General features: G+C 47.8%; 1 protein-coding gene across 1 annotated transcript; it reads right to left on the bottom strand.

Moving 5' to 3' along the window:
- Positions 1-20,997: 20,997 nt before the first annotated feature.
- On the bottom strand, positions 20,998-22,640 carry LOC125509469 (zinc-finger homeodomain protein 9-like). Its single transcript, XM_048674455.2, has one exon. It carries the CDS (start codon positions 22,476-22,478, stop codon positions 21,327-21,329), a length of 1,152 nt encoding a protein of 383 aa, XP_048530412.1. The 5' UTR covers positions 22,479-22,640; the 3' UTR covers positions 20,998-21,326.
- Positions 22,641-23,742: the final 1,102 nt, after the last annotated feature.

The raw sequence follows: 23,742 nt of genomic DNA, 5'->3' as shown, positions 1-23,742 counted from the left end.
TTTCTTGGTCTTCGGCAGCGTCCGGAGTGTTGTTTTCTCTCGTGCCGGTATTGTTGTCTTTTCTGCGGCGTGATTTAGAGCGGCATCGTCGGCGCTTTTGTTGTATCTCGGGAGGTTTATCCTCTACTGGATTTTTCTCTTTATCGCTGTCACCCTCCTTGGGTGCATCCACCATGTACACGTCATATGAAGAGGTGGCCGTCCAGCGTCCGGTAAACGACGGGTTTTTGGCTTGCTCCTCTCCGGCATCGTCGTCCATACCATCGATGTCTTCGGAGTCATAATCGAGCATGTCAGTTAAGTCCTCTATTGTGGCGATGAAGTGGGTGGTGGGTAGGACGTAGAATTCCCTGCCCTCAGCCCCTAGTCCGGGTTGGGCGTAGTTCGGACGTTGCTCCTCCGTAATCACGAGGGATCGCATCAAGTCCAGAGCCACGCTTAAAGGCGAGGTTTGTTGTGGGAGAAAATAATTCGTGGAGTATGGCAGGAAAGGAATTCCTTGGCCGAGCTCACACGATGCTGGCTCCGAGAGTTCGGAGCCGACGTCCGGGGAAGAGTCCGGCTTGGTGATGGACGTCGGTGACACTGCTTCCTCCGGCTCTCCCGTACTGGGCCTAGTGGCCACAGATAGTCCGACGGGTTTAGAAATCCCGTCTTCGGTACTGGCGAGGTGCTCTGGCTCTAAGGCCAGAGCGAAGGTTGGGATTGTGAATCCTTGGAAAATCAAGTCTCCTCGGATATCAGCGACATAATCCAAGTTTCCAAAAGTAATCTGGTGACCTGGGGCATAGCTATCGATCTGCTCCAGATGGCCAAGTGAGTTGGCCCGCAGTGCGAAGCTGCCGAACACGAAGATCTGGCCGGGGAGAAAAACCTCCCCTGGGGCAGCATCGTTGCAGATGATGGATGAATCCATCGAACCTTCTGACGGCGACACAGTGGAACTCTCAATGAAAACACCAATGTCGGTGTCAAAACCGGCGGATCTCGGATAGGGGGTCCCGAAATGTGCGTCTGAGGTTGATGGTAACAGGAGACAAGGGGCATGAAGTTTTACCCAGGTTCGGGCCCTCTCGATGGAGGTAATACCCTACGTCCTGCTTGATTAATATTTATGAGTATGGGGGTTACAAGAGTTGATCTACCACGAGATCATAATGGCTAAAACCCTAGAAGTCTAGCCTATATGATTATGATTGCCTCTATGGACTAAAGCCTCTGGTTTATATAGACATTGGAGGAGACTAGGGTTGTACAAAGTCAGTTACAGAGAAAGGAATCTTCATGTCCGAATGCCAAGCTTGCCATCCACGCCAAGGAGAGTCCCATCCGGACACGGGTAAGACAATCTTTAGTCTTGTATCTTCATGGCCCAACAGTCCGGCCAATGTCCAACAGGCCGGACGCCCGAGTACCCCTTAGTCCAGGACTCCCTCACCGACCCTGTTAATTACGCAATTAGTATTAAATAGAAACCTGATTAAATAACTGAGGCACTAACATGTGGGTCCCCCTGGCCCATTTGACGAGTCAACGGTCCACGTTGACTGTTGAGTCAGTAGTCAACTATACCCCACCAGTCAGCCACGGATGCATCTCACTGGGTACACTTCTTTGTGTACCCGTAGCAATTAATAATTAAATATTTTTGAAATAAAAATAATCCAGAAATTCAAGAAATTGTTCAAAACTTTGGAAATTCCTAGAAATTCAACTGTAGCTCAGATGAAAATAATTTATATATGAAATTTTCTCAGAAAAATACAACGAATCCGACTATGCAATCTGTTCATCTATCACATGCCTCTAGCATGACGAACATGAAACCTTCCCCTCCGATTCATCTGTCCGAAAAATGCCAAACTCCGGGAAAACATTCCCAGATATTTTACCTCTTCATCATATCACTTAGCATTGTATTAGGTCACCCCTAGCACTGCATATTGTCATATCATGCATTCTGATGCATCTATTTGCTTTGTATTCATTGTTTCTTCCCCCTCTTCTCTCCGGTAGACACCGAGACTAACGCTGATGTCCAGTACGACTACGGTGTCGACTCCTCCTCCTTCTCGGTAGAGCTTCCAAGTAAGCAAAACCCCCTTAATCATTCTAATGTCGCCTACTCTTTCCCTCTAATGCTTGCATAGAGTAGTGTTACAGCTACTGCCTTATCGTTTGGCCCTATACTGCTGCATAGTTTGTGTTGGGGATCGTAGCAGAAATTTAAAATTTTCTACGCATCACCAAGATCAATCTATGGAGTAATCTAGCAACGAGGGGAAGGAGAGTGCATCTACATACTCTTGTAGATCGCTAAGCGGAAGCATTCAAGTGAACGGGGTTGATGGAGTCGTACTCGCCGTGATCCAAATCACCGATGATCCTAGTGCCGAACGGACGGCACCTCCGCGTTCAACACACGTACAGCCCGGTGACGTATCCTACGCCTTGATCCAGCAAGGGGAGAAGGAGAGGTTGGGAAGACTCCATCCAGCAGCAGCACGACGGCGTGGTGGTGGTGGAGGAGCGCGGGACTCTAGCAGGGCTTCGCCAAGCACAACGAGAGACGAGGAGGGAGAGGGGTAGGGCTGCGCCAACAGGGGAGGAACTTCATGTGTTGGGCTGCCCCTTTGCCTCCACTATATATAGGGGGAGAGGGAGGGCTGCGCCCCCACCTGGGGTTTCCTCCCTAGGGGTGGCGGCAGCCCTAGATCCCCATATGGGGTGGCGGCCAAGGGGGGAGAGGGAGGCGCACCAGGCATGGGCCTTAGGGCCCATCTGCCCTTAGGGTTTGCCCCCTCTCCTCTCTAGGCGCATGGGCCTTGGTGGGGAGGCGCCCCAGCCCACCTAGGGGCTGGTCCCTTCCCACTATTTCCCCATGTATGCCTCCGGGGCTGTTGGCCCCACCTGGTGGACCCCCGGACCCCTCCGGTGGTCCCGGTACACTACCGGTGATGCCCGAAACACTTTCGGTGGCCAAAACCATACTTCCTATATATCAATCTTTACCTCCGGACCATTCTGGAACTCCTCGTGACGTCCGGGATCTCATCCGTGACTCCGAACAACATTCGGTAACCGCATACATACTTTCCCTATAACCCTAGCGTCATTGAACCTTAAGTGTGTAGACCCTAGGGCTCGGGAGTCATGCATACATGGCCGAGACAACTCTCCGGTCAATAACCAACAGCGGGATCTGGATACCCATGTTGGCTCCCACATGCTCCACGATGATCTCATCGAATGAACCACGATGTCAAGGATTCAATCAATCCCGTATACAATTCCCTTTGTCTAGCGGTATAGTACTTGCCCGAGATTCGATCGTCGGTATCCCGATACCTTGTTCAATCTTGTTACCGGCAAGTCTCTTTACTCGTTCCGTAACACATCATCCCGTGATCAACTCCTTGGTCAGATTGTGCACATTATGATGATGTCCTACCGAGTGGGCCCAGAGATACCTCTCCGTTTACACGGAGTGACAAATCCCAGTCTCGATTCGTGCCAACCCAACAGACACTTTCGGAGATACCTGTAGTGTACCTTCATAGCCACCCAGTTACTTGTGACATTTGGCACACCCAAAGCACTCCTACGGTATCCGGGAGTTGCACAATCTCATGGTCTAAGGAAATGATACTTGACATTAGAAAAGCTTTAGCATACGAACTACACGATCTTTGTGCTAGGCTTAGGATTGAGTCTTTTCCATCACATCATTCTCCTAATGATGTGATCCCGTTATCAACGACATCCAATGTCCATGGTCAGGAAACCGTAACCATCTATTGATCAATGAGCTAGTCAACTAGAGGCTTACTAGGGACATGTTGTTGTCTATGTATCCACACATGTATCTGAGTTTCCTATCAATACAATTCTAGCATGGATAATAAACGATTATCATGAAAAATGAAATATAATATAATAATAACCAATTTATTATTGCCTCTAGGGCATATTTCCAACAGTCTCCCACTTGCACTAGAGTCAATAATCTAGTTCACATCGCCATGTGATTAACACTCACAGGTCACATCGCCATGTGACCAACATCCAAGAGTCTACTAGACTCAATGATCTAGTTCACATCACTATGTGATAAACACTCAAAGAGTTCTGGGTTTGATCATGTTATGCTTGTGAGAGAGGTTGTGGTCAACGGGTCTTGCCATATTCAGATCCCTATGTATTTCGCAAAACTTTATATTGTAGATGTTGCTACCACATTCCACTTGGAGCTATTCCAAATTATTGCTTCATTATACGTATCCGGTATCTCTACTCAGAGCTATCCGGATAGGTGTTAAGCTTGCATCGACATAACTCTTTATGTTGAACTCTTTATCACCTCCATAATCGAGAAACATTTCCTTATTCCTCTAAGGATAATTTTGACCGCTATCTGGTGATCTACTCCTAGATCACCTTTGTACCCTCTTGCCAGACATGTGGCAAGGCACACATCAGGTGCGGTACTCAGCATGGCATACCGTATAGAGCCCATGACAAGAGCATAGGGGACGACCTTCGTCCTTCCTCTTTCTTCTGCCATGGTCATGCTTTGAGTCTTACTCAACTTCACACCTTACAACTCATGTAAGAACACCTTCTTTGACTGATCTATTTTGAACTCCTTCAAAAATATGTCAAGGTGTGCGTTCTTTGAAAGTATCATCAGGCGTCTTGATCTATTTTATAGATCCTGATGCCCAATATGTAAGCAGCTTTATCCAGGTCTTCCTTTGAAAATCACTCTTCAAACAACCATTTATGCATTCCAGAAATTCTACATCATTTCAGATCAACAATATGTCATCCACATATACTTATCAGAAATGTTGTAGTGCTCCCACTCACTTTCTTGTAAATACAAGTTTCTAGCAAACATTGTATAAACCTAAAAGCTTTGATCACCCCATCAAAACATATATTCCGATTCCGAGATGCTTGCTCTAGTCCATAGAAGGATTGCTGGAGCCAGCATACCTTTTAGCATCCTTAGGATCGACAAAACCTTTTATTGTATCACATACAACTTTTCTTACGAAAACTTGGTAAGAAAACTTGTTTTGACATCCATCTATAAGATTTCATAATCGAAAAATATAGCTAATGCTAACATGATTCCGACGGACTTAAGCATCGCTACGGGTGAGAAATTCTCATTGTAGTCAACTCCTTGAACTTGTGAAAAGATTCTTTCCCACAAGTCGAGCTTCATAGACGGTAACATTACCTCCCACGTCCGTCTTCTTCTTAAAGATCCATTTATCTCAATGGCTTGCCGATCATCGGGCAAGTCCACCAAAGTCCATACTTTGTTCTGATACATGGATCCTATCTCGGATTTCATGGCTTCTAACCATTTGTTGGAATACGGGCCCACCATCGCTTCTCCATAGCTCGTAGGTTCATTGTTGTCTAACAACATGATATCCAAGACAGGATTACCGTACCACTCAGGAGTAGTACATATCCTTGTCGACCTACGGGGTTCGATAGCAACTTGATCCGAAGCTTCATGATCACTATCATTAACTTCCTATTCAAGAGATGTAGGCTCCAAAGAAAACATCTTTCTGTGTTGCATCACTCTCTGGTTGAAATAAAGGTTCGACAACCTCATCAAGTTCTATCTTCCTCCCACTCAATTCTTTCGAGAGAAACTCCTTCTCGATAAAGGACCCATTCTTAGCGACAAACAATTTGCCCTCGGATCTGAGATAGAAGGTGTACCCAACTGTCACCTTTGGGTATCCTATGAAGATGTGTTTGTCCGCTTTGGGTTCGAGCTTCTCCGGCTGAAGCCTTAAGCATCGCAGCCCCAAACATTAGGAAACGACAACTTTGGTTTCTTGCCAAACCAATGTTCACACGGTGTCGTCTCAACAGACTTATATGGTGTCCTATATAAAGTGAATGCAGCTGTCTCTTATGCATAACCTCAAAATAACAGCGGTAGATCGGTAAGAGACATCATAGATCGCACCATATCTCATAAGGTTCAATTACGACGTCCGGACACACCATTACGACTGTGGTGTTCCAGGTGGCTTCAACTGTGAAACAATTCCACAATGTCTTAAGTGATTTGCCAAACTCATAACTCAGAAAATCCCCTTTTGATCAGATCGTAGGAACATGATCTTATTGTTATGATGATTCTTAACTTCACTCTGAAATCTCTTGAACTTTTCAAACGTTTCAGACTTGTGCTTCATTAAGTAGATATACTTATATCTACCCAAATCGTCAGTGAAGATGAGAAAATAGTGATATCCACCGCACGCTTCAATTCTCATTGGATCACACGCATCAGCATGTATGATTTCCAACAAGTCACTTGTCCATTTCATTGTACCTGAAAACGGAATCTTAGTCATCCTGCCCATGAGGCATGGCTCGCATGTGTCAAGTGATTCAAAATCAAGTGACTCCAAACATCCATCGACATGGAGTTTCTTCATGCATCTTACGCCAATATAACCTAAGCGGCAGTGCCACAAGAAAGTGGTACTATCATTATTAACTCTACATCTTTTGGCATGAACATGTGTATTACCACGACCGAGATTCAATGAACCATTCACATAGGGTGCATGACCATGAAAGGTATCATTCATGTAAACAAAATAACCATTATTCTCTAACTTAAATGAATGACCGTATTGCAATGAACATGATCTAATCATATTCATGCTCAACGTAGACACCTGATAACATTTATCTAGGTTCAATACTAATCCCGAAGGCAGATGGAGCGTGCGATGGTGATCTCATCAACTTTGGAAACACTTCCAACACACATCGTCACCTCGCACTTAGCCAGTCTCCGTTCAGTCCGTAGCTTTTGCTTCAAGTAACCAATAAGAGTAACTGAACCGGTATCCAATACCCAGGTGCTACTAGGAGTACTAGTGAGGTACACATTAATAACACGTATATACTTTGTTGAAGTTGCCAGCCTTCTTATCTACCATGCATTTGGGGTAATTCCGCTACGAGTGACCGTTCCCCTTACAATAGAAGCACTTAGTCTCGGGTTTGAGTTCAACCTTGGGTTCCTTCACTGGAGCGGCAACTGGTTTGCCATCCATGAAGTTTCCCTTCTAGCCCTTGCCCTTCTTGAAACTAGTGGTCTTGTTAAACCATCAACACTTGATGCTCCTTCTTGATTTCTACCTTTTGCGGTCTTAAGCACCGCGAACAGCTCCGGGATCAACTCCATCCCTTGCATGTCATAGTTCATCACGAAGATCTAGTAGCTTAGTGATAGTGGCTAGAGAACTCTATCAATCACTATCTTATCTGGAAGTTTAACTCCCGCTTGATTTAAGTGATTGTAGCACCCAGACATTCTGAGCACATGCTCACTAGCTGAGCTATTCTCCTCCATCTTGTTGGCAAAAGAACTTGTCAGAGGTCTCACACCTCTCAACACGGGCATGAACCTGAAATCCAAATTTCAGCTCTTGGAACATCTCATATGTTCTATGGCGTTCAAAACGTCATTGGAATCCCGATTCTAAGCCGTAAAGTATGGTGCACTAAACTATCAGGATGTGTCTGTCAGGTGTTCACAACATCCACAGACGACGTTGTAGGGGTTTGCACATCGAGCGGTGCACCAAAGACGTAATCCTTCTGTGTAACAGTGAGGACACTCCTCGGACTACGGACCTAGTCTGCATCAGTGCTTACAATATCTTTCAACTTGGTCTTTCTCTAGGAACGTATTGAAACAGGGAGCTACAACATGAGCTATTCATCTACAACATATTTGCAAAGACAATTTAGACTATGTTCATGATAATTGAGTTCATCTAATCAAATTATTTAATGAACTCCCACTCAGATAGACATCCCTCTAGTCATCTAAGTGAAACATGATCCGAGTCAACTAGGCCGTGTCCGATCATCACGTGAGACGGACTAGTCAACATCGGTGAACATCTTCATGTTGATCGTATCTTCTATACGACTCATGCTCGACCTTTCGGTCTTCCGTGTTCCGAGGCCATATCTGTATATGCTAGGCTCATCAAGTCAACCTAAGTGTATTGCGCGTGTAAATCTGGCTTACACCCGTTGTATTCGAACATTACAATCTATCACACCTGATCATCACGTGGTGCTTCGAAACGACGAACCTTCGCAATGGTGCACAGTTAGGGGGAACACTTTTCTTGAAATTTTAGTGAGGGATCATCTTATTTAAGCTACCGTCGTTCTAAGCAAATAATATGTAAAACATGATAAACATCACATGCAATCAAATAGTGACATGATATGGCCAATATCATTTTGCTCCTTTTGATCTCCATCTTCGGGGCTCCATGATCATCGTTGTCACCGGCATGACACCATGATCTCCATCATCGTGTCTTCTTGAAGTTGTATCGTCATCTATTACTTCTACTACTATGGCTAACGCTTTAGCAATAAAGTAAAGTAATTACATGACGTTTATGTTGACACGCAGGTCATAAATAAATTAAGACAACTCCTATGGCTCCTGCCGGTTGTCATACTCATCGGCATGCAAGTCGTGATTCCTATTACAAGAACATGATCAATCTCATACATCACATATATCATTCATCACATCCTTTTGGCCATATCACATCACAAGGCATATGCTGTAAAAACAAGTTAGACGTCCTCTAATTGTTGTTGCAAGTTTTTACGTGGCTGCTATAGGTTTCTAGCAAGAATGTTTCTTACCTACGACAAAACCACAACGTGATATGCCAATTTCTATTTACCCTTCATAAGGACCCTTTTCATCGAATCTGATCCGACTAAAGTGGGAGAGACAGACACCCGCTAGCCACCTTATGCAACTAGTGCATGTCAGTCGATGGAACCAGTCTCACATAAGAGTACGTGTAAGGTCGGTCCGGGCCGCTTCATCCCACGATGCCGCCGAATCAAGATAAGACTAGTAACGGCAAGTAAATTGACAAAATCAACGCCCACAACTGCTTTGTGTTCTACTCGTGCATAGAAACTACGCATAGACCTAGCTCATGATGCCACTATTGGGGATCGTAGCAGAAATTTAAAATTTTCTACGCATCACCAAGATCAATCTATGGAGTAATCTAGCAACGAGGGGAAGGAGATTGCATCTACATACTCTTGTAGATCGCTAAGAGGAAGCGTTCAAGTGAACGGGGTTTATGGAGTCGTACTCGTCGTGATCCAAATCACCGATGATCCTAGTGCGGCACGGACGGCACCTCCGCGTTCAACACACGTACAGCCCGGTGACGTCTCCTACGCCTTGATCTAGCAAGGGGAGAAGGAGAGGTTGGGAAGACTCCATCCAGCAGCAGCACGACGGCGTGGTGGTGGTGGAGGAGCGCGGGACTCCAGCAGGGCTTCGCCAAGCACTATGAGAGACGAGGAGGGAGAGGGGTAGGGCTGCGCCAACAGGGGAGGAACTTCATGTGTTGGGCTGCCCCTTTGCCTCCACTATATATAGGGGGAGAGGGAGGGTTGCGCCCCCACCTAGGGTTTCCTCCCTAGGGGTGGCGGAAGCCCTAGATCCCCATATGGGGTGGCGGCCAAGGGGGGAGAGGGAGGCGCACTAGGCATGGGCCTTAGGGCCCATCTGCCCTTAGGGTTTGCCCCCTCTCCTCTCTAGGCGCATGGGCCTTGGTGGGGAGGCGCCCCAGCCCACCTAGGGGCTGGTCCCTTCCCACTATTGGCCCATGTATGCCTCCGGGGCTGGTGGCCCCACCTGGTGGACCCCCGGACCCCTCCGATGGTCCCGGTACACTACCGGTGATGCCCGGAACACTTCCGGTGGCCAAAACCATACTTCCTATATATCAATATTTACCTCCGGACCATTCCGGAACTCCTCGTGATGTCCGGGATCTCATCCGGGACTCCGAACAACATTCGGTAACCGCATACATACTTTCCCTATAACCCTAGCGTCATCGAACCTTAAGTGTGTAGACCCTACGGGCTCGGGAGTCATGCAGACATGGCCGAGACAACTCTCCGGTCAATAACCAACAGCGGGATCTGGATACCCATGTTGGCTCCCACATGCTCCACGATGATCTCATCGGATGAACCACGATGTCAAGGATTCAATCAATCCCGTATACAATTCCCTTTGTCTAGCGGTATAGTACTTGCCCGAGATTCGATCGTCGGTATCCCGATACCTTGTTCAATCTCGTTACCAGCAAGTCTCTTTACTCGTTCCGTAACACATCATCCCGTGATCAACTCCTTGGTCACATTGTGCATATTATGATGATGTCCTACCGAGTGGGCCCAGAGATACCTCTCCGTTTACACGGAGTGACAAATCCCAGTCTCAATTCGTGCCAACCCAACAGACACTTTCGGAGATACCTGTAGTGTACCTTTATAGCCACCCAGTTACGTTGTGACGTTTGGCACACCCAAAGCACTCCTACGGTATCCGGGAGTTGCACAATCTCATGGTCTAAGGAAATGATACTTGACATTAGAAAAGCTTTAGCATACGAACTACACGATCTTTGTGCTAGGCTTAGGATTGGGTCTTGTCCATGACATCATTCTCCTAATGATGTGATCCCGTTATCAACGACATCCAATGTCCATGGTCAGGAAACCGTAACCATCTATTGATCAACGAGCTAGTCAACTAGAGGCTTACTAGGGACATGTTGTTGTCTATGTATCCACACATGTATCTGAGTTTCCTATCAATACAATTCTAGCATGGATAATAAACGATTATCATGAACAATGAAATATAATATAATAATAACCAATTTATTATTGCCTCTAGGGCATATTTCCAACAGTCTGTCCTTGCTACTGTTGTTGATACTTTTACCTGTTATCCCAAATGCTTAGTATAGGTATGCTAGTATTCCATCAATGGATCCACATTCTTGTCCGTCTGCCATGCTATACTATCGGTCCGTGATCCCTCCAGGAGGTGATCACGGGTAAATATATACATATTATATGTGATACATGTTATGACTAAAGTTGGGTCGGCTCGTAGAGTACCCGCGAGTGGTTCACGGATGTGGGGGGTGAAGGGACGGTGGTTCCATCTAGTAGGTAGTGGTGGGCCTGGGTTCCCGATGCCCCCCTGAGTGATTCTTTGTGGCGGAACGACAGGGCAGGTTGAGACACCTAGGAGAGAGGTGGGCTTGGTCCCTGGTCGTCGTCCGTGGTTATTTCTTAAATAACACACCTAACGAGTTTAGATATTTGATCTGAGTTGGTCGTTGACCTATATGCACTAACCGCCACGCGGGAACAGTTATGGGCACTCGGCGTCGTACTTTTCCTCCCGAAGCTTTTCGGACGTCGGCGATTGAGCGCCACGCGCCCGGTTGGACGGGAACCACCTGCGCTTGTATTAGGGGGTGGGTCTGCTCCGGGCCGCCCATGCAACATGCAGGAGTGCAAAGGGCGATGGTCCCAAGATCCCTGTGCATTTAGGATGTAGACCGACGTGCTGACCTCTCTGGAGAGCCTAGGTAGGGCTATGACGTGTTGATCTTCCGAGGTCGGGCTTGACCCAGGAAAGTGTGTCCGTCCAGAGTGATCAAGCGTGTTGGGCAATGTGGTGCACCCCTGCAGGGAAGTAATCTATTCGAATAGCCGTGTCCACGATAACAGGAGGACTTGGAGTTGTATTCCGACCTCTTACAACTAAAACCGGATACTTAATAAAAACACGCCCGGACAAGTGATAAATACAACTCGGTGATCGCTCTCTCACAGGGAGACGAGGTGGGGATCTCCGGGTAGGATTACGCTATACGATGATACTTGTTACCATACCAGCTACTCTCTTCTGGTGCTTCAAGATGGTGGCTGCCAGAAGACGTAGTCTTCGATAGGACTAACTTTCCACCACCACCCACCCCTTAATCTAGCATTCTGCAGTTTAGTCCACAGATACTACCCCTTTTAATTGATACCAGTGCATATGTAGTGTAGATCTGATGTAAGTCTTACGAGTACTTTGAATGAGTACTCACGGTTGCTTTGCTACGTCTTTTCCCCTATACCCGATTGCTGCGATCAGATGACGGATCCCAGGAGCCATACGCCACTGTCGACGACTTCTACTACCCCGAGGATGCCTACTACTACGTGGAGGCCGCCGACGATCAGGAGTAGTTAGGAGACTCCCAGGCAGGAGGCCTTGCCGTTTCGATCATCGTTGATGTTTGTGCTATCCTTCTTAAGGCAGACTTGTTTAACTTATGTCTGTACTCAAATATTGTTTCTTCCGCTGACTCGTTTGTATTCGAGCTTATGTATTCGAGCACTCGAGGCCTCTGGCATGTAATATAAAGCTTGTATGACTTTATTTTGTGTCTAGAGTTGTGTTGTGATATCTTCCCGTGAGTCTCTGATTTTGATCGTGCGCATTTGTCTGTATAATTAGTGCACGATCAAGTGGGGGCGTCACAACAAGGACGCTTGTGGGCACCGCTCTCTACTTGAAGACGTCGTCGTGCATTCAGAGTTCCTGGTGAAGATCCTAGTCCGGCGTGGCTAGGCAGCGATGACGTTTTGCGTCGTTTTTCTTCTTCACGGCGTTGTCAAGGAGCTTAGATGTCTTAGGGTGTAGCACGGCATTGTTCTCAGATCGTCTTATGTTCTCTGTCCGTAGCGTAGTCGCGTGAGTTCTACGTGATCCGGATATTTTAGAATCTGCTTTGTAAGAGGACTTCCTCAACACATTATATCGTTTCGCCATGTACTTTATATTTATTTCGATGCTTTATATATAAATCGACTGCCCTTTGACTATTATTATTATTTCGAGTAATAGCGGAGGGAGTGGAGCGAGTACTTGTTTCGAGGAAGTTCTCTTTTTCCTGACCATAGTCGAGTGATAGAAAAAAACAATGTTACGATCTCTGTGCATCAATCAATAGCTGTAACAATGCATTTCCTCCTGTTCCAGCGGATTATAATTAAAACTCGTAGCGGGGCATGAAGTTTCCGCTCCTTCTCCCTTGCATGCCCACGAAGCAGGCGAGACCTCTCTTGCCGAAGCTTTGCAAGTTTATTTTAAGTTTCGTTGTAGTACCATTTCTGGCTAATATCCAATTCGGTGTCCAGGTCTAGATAAACCCGGTAAACAGTAATGCCATAAAAATAGAAAAAACAAAAAATCATTTTTTTTGCATGGAAGATGTTTGAGTGCAGGATGTGCGTGCAAATTTTCGGCCCATTTGAACATCAGTGGAGCTTGTGGCAAAAAAGAGAAAACCGGCCAAAACAATGCACGAACAGTAACTTTACTCACAAAGCCGAATTTGGTCTTTTCTGTCGCGCACTCCTCGAATGTCAAAACTCCATCAAACTTTGCATGAACATCACGTACACAAGCATCTTGCTTGCAAAAAAAATTCAGAAGTTTTCTATTTTTTGTGAATTTTTTATTTTGCCCACGCTCGTTTGAAACGCTGCTCTCCATTTCTGGGTCCTTTCATGAAAAATGAACCCCACATATGAAGATCATTACGGATAGCTTGTGTTGGGGTTGCGAGATTTCCAATTGCATGTTACAAACGACACGATCAAGCCTTTCCCGGACCTCGGCTCATCGACATAGGAGTATAAAATTATCACCGACAAACTCCATATCATGCCGCTCACGGTCATCTACTCCTTCCGTTCCTAAATATAAGCTTTTTTAGAGATTCTGACAAGGGACTACATACAAAGCAAAATAAGTAAATCTACATTCTAAAATATGTCTACATACATTCATATGTTGTAGTCCATTTGAAACCTCTAAAAAAACTTATATTTAGGAACGAAGGAAGTAAGTAGTAGTTTCTGAAGGCTTGCAGCATGTGTGCGGGTCGAGTGTTCCCGCCTTGTTTCCCAAAGTTCAGAGTGATCTCACTAGAATCGCGAGTTACAATCCATGACATCTGATGGTGGCCATGCAAATTTCTGAGGCAGCTCCACGAGACATGGCAAATTTCTGATGGTGGCCATGCTGGTTCGCCATAGAACCATGTAAGCCTAGCCTCGGTTCACAGGTTATTTTGTTTGCGATGGCTCCTCGCGTAGCAAGTTAAACAACCACTTGCGTTAAATTATTATTATTTTCTTTGCACACACATGCCCATCTCTCCAAAATGTGAATACATAGAAGCATTTTCCATAAAGCTCGGCATCACTATCTGCAAGCAAAAGCAAGCATGATAGAACAACACAGCCCTGTCAAGCTAAAAAGGCTGTAAAATTTCGTACTACCAGTGACAAGACAAGGTCCCATTGCAGCCTTCCTTGACACCCATCGCCAGACTGTCCACAACACACATGACACAACTATTCCAATGGAGTCGGTGTACAGTTTTACGCAGTAGTAAAAATCAGCTTCTGACCCTGTCCTGGCTTAAACAAAACAAAACAAAACAAAACACTTTGGGAGGGGAGCTCACCGCCGGCTAGCCGGCCAATGGATGCGGGTAGCGTGCGAAGTCGTTACCACAGTAAACTCGGAAGGCTCCCACGTCTGCGCTAGCCGCGCACACAAACCAAGAAAAAGTCCAGCAAATCAACCGTGACAGCTCCGGTGCAAGGGTCTTCTTTTTCTAAGAGTAGGGCTCATTTTTAATTACAGACTACAGAGAGGAACCTGACCTGACCGTGTGCGACCGCGACCGCCTCGCCCATTTGTATATCAGACCGGACCCCGCGGCGTCGCGTCACATCGGCTGGCACGTAAGACAAAATTTAGGCGCTAGCTTAGCTAATCCGCCGCGTCGTCGCCTTGAAAGGTTGCGTGTCCGCAAAGGAAGAGACCCTCTCTCTCCTCTCAGGGCGCGAGCTTATCATCGGAGCTGGCCGAAATGAACCGGACGAGGATGATCAAGCGGCGGTAAAAAGGTGAGGCAGCGGGTGGGCATGGATTCCGTACGTTGTTGGCGTCGCAGTCAAAACATTCCGCTCCATCGCTTTGTTGGATAAGTATACGTGATTCGTGTCAAACAATGTAGCATAGGAAGGAAATAAACGGAAAAAGTGCAGCCCGTGCTCAGGGCAAAGGGGTCGCTATCGCTCTAGTTGTTTAGCGTCACATCTCGGGGGTTGGGGACCCATCGCATGTTAATAATACTGCCTGAAGTAGTGTGCTAATCTTAGGGTTGCTCTAATTAGCATATATGGAGAAATCTACAAAAGGGGGTGCACTTTTATGGGTTTGAAGCTGCAAAGACCATTTGGTATGCCGCAAGCACTTTTATGGGTTTGAAGCTGCAAAGACCAAAAGGGGGTCGTGCCTAAGTTCATGGTCGGCAGGGCGATCCGGTGGCTTGCTCTGCCGGGTGATGAGTGGCGGTGGTGGCCGTGGATGTGGTGTCCCGTCCAGATCCGTCGTGGCATGGCCTTGGCCGGTTGGCGGTGGCGTACGTCTTCATGGCGCGGCTCCATGCGATTCAATCAGGGGCGAGATCGGGGTGGTGTAACTGTCAGTGATAATTTTTTCGATTTTGGTCATGGCGGAAGATGGCAGCGTCTTTGACATTGTTTTGTTGTGGAGGCATCGTCATTGCAGTTTGTGTTACCTCGCTCGGGTTGTTTCAGGGAAAACCGTAGATCTGGGTCTCCTGGAGCGAACGATGACGACGCCTTTGGTGTCGTCCTCCCTCGTGGGGGCATTGTTTGTAGCATATGCTAGCCAGAGGGAACAAGAAGTGGAGCGGTGTAGCATTTACAGTATCGACACGGTGAGTCTTGCCAGTGTGGCGCAACGTAGTCTCGGTGATGGATCAGCCAGATCCGGCCACCACCGCCATGTTGTGCCTCTCCCGGGCAAGGGGCGGGCTCCCCGATGGAACACCACCATCGGCATGAGGCAAGGATGACTCGAGCCCCTTGGCGACGAAATGGTCCCTCAACGATGGACGCCGACTGGGAGAGGACCAGCCCTCCGGCGGCGGTAGCACACGCAACTCGAGGGCAAGAAGCGAAAGCTGAAACAATCCTCCTGCAGATGAGTCGACGCCAGAGCAGAGTCTGGCCGTCGCCGCAGCCTGGATCCAAGCATCAGATCCAAACGGGCACGCGACCACCACTAACCCGCAGCAACCACGCCGTAGACGCATACCTAGGTCGCCGTGCCGCTGAGCACACATGCCATCGCCCTGAATATCCGCTGCGCCCCGCGCAAGCGCTGCGCCTCTACGCGGGCAAGCTGCTCGCGCCACCCGGGGATGAGCGGGAGGAGGGGGATGAGGCCCCGACGCCGGCAGCGGCGACGAAGGGAGAAGGGAGGGAGCTGGAGTCCCAACGGCTAGGGTTTCCCCGTGGCTCGTGGGAGTGACGCGGAGTGGGAGGGAAGGGGGGGGGGGGGGCGAGGATTCTTCGTTGACACTATGATGTGCAGAAGTTTGATGAAAACGCTTTGTAGAGACAACTTTTGGCGTTGAAACAAACATAGATAGGATGAACCACAATAGTTCTTTGTAAAGGTATGCAAGTGAAAATAAACACATCTTCTACAAAATGCAAAAGAAGAAGAAAAGACGCCTCCACATGGTGGACACCATCGCCTTGCTACACCAACCTCCATTATTATAATCCCAGGTCTTTTAACCCGCTGTCATCCGTACCTGGGAAGAGACCCCCTCCGATAGGAGTAACATGCTTTGATTAATAATAAATTAACCTACGCACATACGGGGAACCTATCCAAAGGAAGATCAGCATAGGGGGGAGAAGAATCTAGGCTGGCGATGCATCATGCAACTAAGCTTAGATTAGATTATTTGCTAGGGTTTGCCATCACATGAACCCCAACAACCCAGCAGCCAAATCTTTCAAGACCTTGCATGCCCATCACCATCACGAGATAAAGCACGATCCTCAGGAGCACCCGTATGATGAGTTCCCCTTAAAGAGGCATCACCAAATCTGACACAACTATATATTGAATCATTTTCGACGGGAAGAGTCCGGGGTGTTTATTAAGTCCATAATGATCCGCAATATGGAGTTAAAATGTTAGAGGAAATTAACATAATGGTCATATATAACAAAAGGTTGAGCCATAAAACATTTTAGTAGTATAGGGAAAATACATGCCCATTTAGCCTCCACACGTCGACGCTGAGTGCTTGAGTTTCCTTCCTGACCCTACAATTGACTGAAAGTAGACTAGTGTTGTACTGTTTTGGTGGCACGCTGATTTTATGGCACGAGAGAGTGAGACAACACTACCCATAGGAAAAGAGCACTTCACAAAAGAACACGTAATATGTTATTATGATCATCATTTCAGTCTTCTCGGTTTATTAGTTTAAGTTGTTTTGACTACACATATACACCATCCGTTCCAAATTAATTATCCTTAATTTAGTGCAAAGTTATATTAAACCAGCGACACTTAATTTGAAACGGAGGGAATAGCATGCTTGCTTTTGTGCTAAAAAAGTGTGTTGCCAATGTTTTGGCAAGGCAAAAAATGGGCTACCAATTTACGTTTTCAATCTCTCAAAACATGCCAAATGTTAGTGTATGGTCTGTTGGGTAGCTATTTTTTGGCTACCAATCAAGCATATACTCATAATAAGGTTGTTTCCCACAAAAAGATAAGGTTATAATTTTAGAAAGTGGAACTATACCCAATAGCTCTACGAGCCTCGACCATGCAAATCCCTCGTCTCTTTTTTCTGTGAGGAAAATACTCATCTCATTTGCTCCAGCGAAAATCCAGCCACGACCTTGCACTGCGGTATGAACCCTCATCTAATTTATTTTTTTACTGTTTAATCTTGAATTTACTAAGTAATTTAAAATAAAAATTATGGTTTTTCCAGGTCGATAGGGCTCATGCTTAGCCTTTTCAAGTCAAATTTGCAAGCTCGCCCGGAGTATGCCTAGTTTTATCCTAACCTTATCACACCTCTCACCTCTAATAGTGGTGTCGAAAATCCCCCCCCCCCCCCCCCCTCCTTGCCACATTGGGTGCAACGCCATAAACGACAGAGCAGAAATGATTGGTCGCCTCAGTCCAAAGCAGAAAAGAGGGGACTAACTGGAGGATGATATCTTTCATCCAAGATGAAGAGAAAGAGAGGATGAACTGGTCCATGAGCATATCTTACAACATTTGAGGAATCAATTCTGTTGGAACCATCAAACATTTTACTTGAATGTTGTATGAGTTCTCCATAAATTCAATGAGTAATTGGCTGTAGAATCATGTCGACATTATTAGATGTTGCGCCAAGTAATGGCATTGCAAATTGACCTCCAATGTTGTTAGCCTTCCGCAACAAAGACTAACATGAACAAAAATGTGGGGATGGTGATTCCTGCTGCGGCGATGGACAATGCAGTCACATAAATTTTTAAAAACCTATTTTTTTTCTTGTACAGAAGGCTCAAAACTTGTCCTACTTGCTCTATTGGTCCAGAAGATACAAAACACATGCCATTTCTCTGTAATAAAGCAAAGGAGTTTTGGAAGAGGTTGGGGATGGATGCCAATTGATAAAGCCTGTGAGGTTGATCATGGGGGAGAGGCGGTTTTGCAATATTTACTTCTTCTACCTGGCCAAGAATTGTGGATTGTGGGTCATCACAATGTGCATGAAATGATTGCTAGCTCAGCATGGTATCCACGGTGGGAAAGATGAAAATTGGTGAACAAGGAGACAAACTCAGAACGCGTATCAGATCTCTATGGGGATCTAGCCCTTACGGCAAACTTCGTTAATGCCTCATCTCCAAAGGTATGCTGATTCTTTTTTTGACCATGACCAGCTTAGGGGCACGATGGGGATAGTCCTTAAAGATGACAAAGGCAGATTAATTGTTGGGGGGTATGGGAAGATAGACTTATGCGCGGACGTCTTGATGACTGAAGTCTTGGCTCTCAAATTTGGTGTATCGTTGGCGCAAAAATCGGGATGTAATTGCCTTATTATTAATCCAGACAATTTGGAGGTGATTGATACTATGAAGGATGGAAGACGGTCAGCGGGTGCTGCAGCGGCAATCTTGGGTGATTGTTTTCATTATGCTTGTGGTTTCATTATCACTAGGTTCAAAACATTATAATAGGGGAGCAAATAAAGTTGCTCATGAGCTCGTCAGATTAGCTAGATTTTCTTTGACTTCTGATTGGTTAAGGAACCCTTAAATGAAATTGTAACGATCCTCAGAAATGATGTAATGATTATTTTGAATGAATAAAGTTCCTGATTTTAATTCAAAAAAGGGGCACAAAACTTGTGTGTTTTCGACAAAAAATCTACATGTGCACAAGGAGCATGGACATGAACATGTGTCACTTTTTTTTCCAGAACATATCTAGTGATCAACCCTCAATTGCTTGGGGAAATGGTGTTTTCGCCTACTTGTTATCAGTTGGATCAGGTAAACTTGCAGCAAGAAATGTATGGAAGAGTTAGTAATGGTTTAACCAAAAGTCCTGCATTATTGGAAGCTTGGTGTCAAATTCTCAAAAGAAAAAAGAAAAGCAAAACCACTCGAAAAATCCTCAAAAGAAAAAAGACGAACAGAGGAACCTTTACAAACATGTTCCCTGCAAGCCTGCATTTTATTTTATAAGGACCTGACAACCTAGGAGGTTATCAGGCGAGGCAGCAGCGCAGGGATCGCTCCGGCCGGCAGAAGAAATGGTCCGGTCGGTCCGGAGCGTGGCAATCACGATGGACGTTTTTCTGCAGAAAGAACCAAAAAGGAAGCGCGGCACGCACGCACGCACGCACGGACACCACCACCTGCGCAAAGCGTCGGGCATCATTGAGGCCAAGGGATTGAGAGCAAATCATGCGCTGGGGTTACGGGGTCGGATCCCATCGATTGCATCCTTCCCTCCTTCCTTCGGGAATTGGGCAGGGAAGATCATCATCACCCGTCGCAGAGGACGGAGACGGAGAGCAACAACAACAAGACATGTGAGCTATACGCTCGTACAGTGAAGCAAGGAGGGAGGAGAGGGTGAAAAAAAGCAGGGGGGAGCTATGAAGCTGGCGTGTCAGGAGGCCATGCCGTGGCTAATGCCATCACGAGGCTAGCTGCATGATTTGGCTTGTCAGCGGGCCTTTTCAGTGTCAATGCCGCCATCAGCTTTCCAACCCGGCCAGCGCGACAAAAGGCATCCCCTCACACACACTACTCATATTCCCTCCGGTCACGAGCAACAGTAACACGGGCCGGCCGGCCGGCCGGCGTCCTCCCGCATGCCATGCCCCAGCTCCATTCACTTTCGCTAAGCCGGGTTGCCGCCTAATTGCATGGCTGCATGCCTACCCTCATCCGGCCCCAACCCACATCTCGTCACCCCCCTAACCGCACGATCGCCCGACTTGACGGCCATCTTCTGCGTCCGCTTTTTGTTTCCGCCGTGTGTAGTAGCGTTCCCGGCCGGCCTTGGGATGGTGGGGATGGATGGTGGTGGGGCGTGCCCGAGCCCAAATGGGACGGGTTCGGGAGGAGCTAGGCGCTAGAGAGCGAAAGGGAGCATACATGGAAGAAGAATTACACGAGACAAGAATGTGTTGTGCGTGGATGGGAGAGAGGAGCGGCGACGACTATTCTACTCCTCCTACATTTCCATAGCGAGCTGGCGATGGCAAGCGTGCGAGGAAGGTGCTAACTGCTATAGATGGCGCAGCAAAGGTGATGTCTCGTAGCTTGGCCTTTGTTTAGGCGCACGTTAATCTATCTGCTCGTGCTCGTGCTCGTGGGGATGCATCCATGCAAATGCTAGGCAAGCATTATAAAAATGGCGCTGCTAATGATGGGTTTAGGTTAGGGAAACCGCGCAAAAGAACCATTATTCTACCGGGAAAGCGCAGGCACAGAGTACAGGCTAAGCCAATTGATTAATGGAACAACAGGAGTAAGTAAGTACTGCTGCAAGCAGGGAGGCTGCCTCCGATCATGAATTCACAGCACAAGTGAGCATGAGATGATACTACTACAAGTCTATTCTTCTTCTACTAGTTAGGAAATAAACTTCTATTACGGACGGACGGAGGGGAGATGAACTTACAGGGACAAGAACAGACCAAGAAAGGTGCCACTTTTGAGATCAGATAATCTAATTAATCCTAAATCGCAAGCTTCCATCCATCGGATCCCAAGAACAGATAAAGCTTAGATTTCTAGACATCAGACGGCGCCCTTTCTTGGGGTTAATTTCTTAGTAGAACCAACGATCGATCCAAACTACAGAAAGAAAGAAAAGTAATGCAATGATAACTGAAATGAAAGCTAAATGTCTTTGCCTTTCTCCTTCCCTCTCCTTCTTCTCTGCCTCTGCTCTCCCTAGCTCACGCCGACTGCGGCGATGAGGCTCCGTTCAGCTTGCGGCCGGCGGCGAAGATGGGGGTGGGCGTGGCGGTGGTGGTGGCGGTGGAGGCGGAGGAGGCGGTACCGTTCATGTTGAAGCCCGTGCCCGTGGGGGCCGGGGAGCTGTGGCTGGCGGAGGGGTTGAATGGCGCTCCTGGTGCGGGGCTGGCCGGGGCGAGACGGAATGGCCCGCCGGCGGCAGGGGCGGTGGGGGTGGTCGCGGCGGAGGAGGCCGCGGCTGAGGCGCTGCGGCGGGCGCTGTGGCCGCCGAGGTAGTTGTGCTTGTTGTTGTGCATCCAGACCTTGAAGACGCCCTTGCTGACGCCGATGTCGCGGCACCACTCGTCGACCACGCCCTCGTCGCGCTTCTGCAGCCGCCACCCCAGCCGCTCCGACAGCTCCTGCATCCGCTGCTTCTGCTCCGCGGTGAACTTGGTGCGGAACCGCTTCCTGGCCGGCATCATCCCGTGGGGCGGCGGCGCCGTCGCCGGCGAGAGCTGGGCGGGGAGCCTGCTCTGGCCCTGCGGCGCCCCCGGCGCGCTGGAGTTGAGAGAGAGCAGCATGTGCGGGTGTGGCGCGGAAGAGATGTACGGCGGCGGCTGCTGCGCCACCGGGGCCGGGAGGTGCGCGGGCGGAGGGTGCTGGGGCGGGGAGACGGAGCGCTCGTCGTCGTACTCGGAGCCATCCGAGTCGGAGTCAGAGTCGTCGCCGTCGACGCCCGGGAGCCGGTCCTCCGGCGTCTCATGCCCGTGCGCGCGCTGCGGCAGGCCATGGAGCACGGTGGCCGGCATGGGCATGGGCACGGGCGGCGCCGGCAGCAGGGCCGGCGGGGGCGGGGGCGGGGGCGGCGGCGAGCCCTCCACCATCACGAGGCGGTGGAAGTTGCGGTGGCAGCCGCAGGCCGCGCACTTATACGAGGCCGGGTCGGCGGTGTTGAGCTCCACCACGGGCATCCACTCGCCGCAGCCGTCGACGGCGTGCGCGCCGATGGCCGCCGCGTGGTTCTTGAGGCACTCCTTGTACGTGGGCACGGCCTCCACCGGCGGCGGCGGCGGCGCGGCCGCCTGCCGGAGCTTCTTGACGGAGCCGTTGGGGTAGAGGGCCGGCCGGTACTTGACGTCCATGGCCTCCATGCTCCGCTCCCTCCGCGGTGTCACCCGGCTTGACAAGGATTACTACCGCTAGTGGCTTTAGTTAGGGACGGGCGGGGGTCAAGGGAGTGAGGAAAACTACAGGTAAGGATGTGAAGCGAGCCCAGGGCGAGGAGATAAGAGTATAAAAAGGGCGACGGCGACGCTCAAAGACGAAGCCCCATTAATCCATGCCATTAGTGATGAGATGAGCATACACACACACACACACAAAAGAGAAATTTCCCAAAGATCGTAGAGATATGTAGATAGATAGATTAGATCATGACGACACACTGTGCTGAATCGGTTGCAGGTGCATCTGTATCCCGCGTCACACCGTCACCGCCCAGGAGTAACACATGGACCGCTGATCCAAGGATCAATCAAGACGGGCGCCACCGAAACCCGGCCGTTTTTGTTTGACCTCCCTCGTTTTCGCGCATCATCACGGAGATGGAGGCGACGCGTGTACACCACTGTTGCACATTTGTCCCTAACTTGAGCTGTCAATGTATGTTTTTCATCAATTGGGTAGTACAAATTAGTAAGCATGCACTGCCAAACACATTTGTGACCAACCACAGAATACATACTGTGATAAGTATGGGTTAAGTATACAAATAACACGATGAAACACCAATTATCACTGGCCACAACAAATCTGGAAAACAAAATGCGGTTTCTCCCTTAACTTGGATTTGAAGTTGCTACATACTATGTGATCAAGTAAGAAAACGTGCAAACTGTTCTTATCGAAAGTTACAAACAATAGCAAATCTTAAAACCATAATGCAAATAATGCATTTCCAACCAACAAATGTAAATCTCAAAACACAATCATCAATCTTGGGATATAACCCCCGTATTCAATTATAATCACCACTTATGTTTCCCTCAAGCGGATACGTGTATATATGTGATATATTTGCCACAAGCCATAACAAATTGCAATAACATAATGTAGTTTTTGCAACACTCTGTGGTTATGTGAGAAAACATCAAACCCATTTAAGCATCGAGCATAGCTAATTTCAATACATTTAACTTAGCATAACACATTTTCAGTTGCTATAGAAAATTTCAACACCATATAAGAAGTGTCGGTTTTGCATAGCCATGGATATGAGATGTCGCTTGTGTCACAAATAATGAAGAAACATGTTAATGTTACACGGTATTTGAGTTGTCACTAGCGTAATAAGACAATTTGGAAACATATAAATCATTACCCTGGATTGAGATGTCATCGCGCAATTATAAAATC

Source organism: Triticum urartu, chromosome 5A (assembly GCF_056163025.1).
Source record: "Triticum urartu cultivar PI428250 chromosome 5A, HENAU_Tu73, whole genome shotgun sequence".
Classification (NCBI taxonomy): Eukaryota; Viridiplantae; Streptophyta; class Magnoliopsida; order Poales; family Poaceae; genus Triticum; species Triticum urartu.
This window is presented reverse-complemented; position numbering and strand designations above follow the sequence as displayed.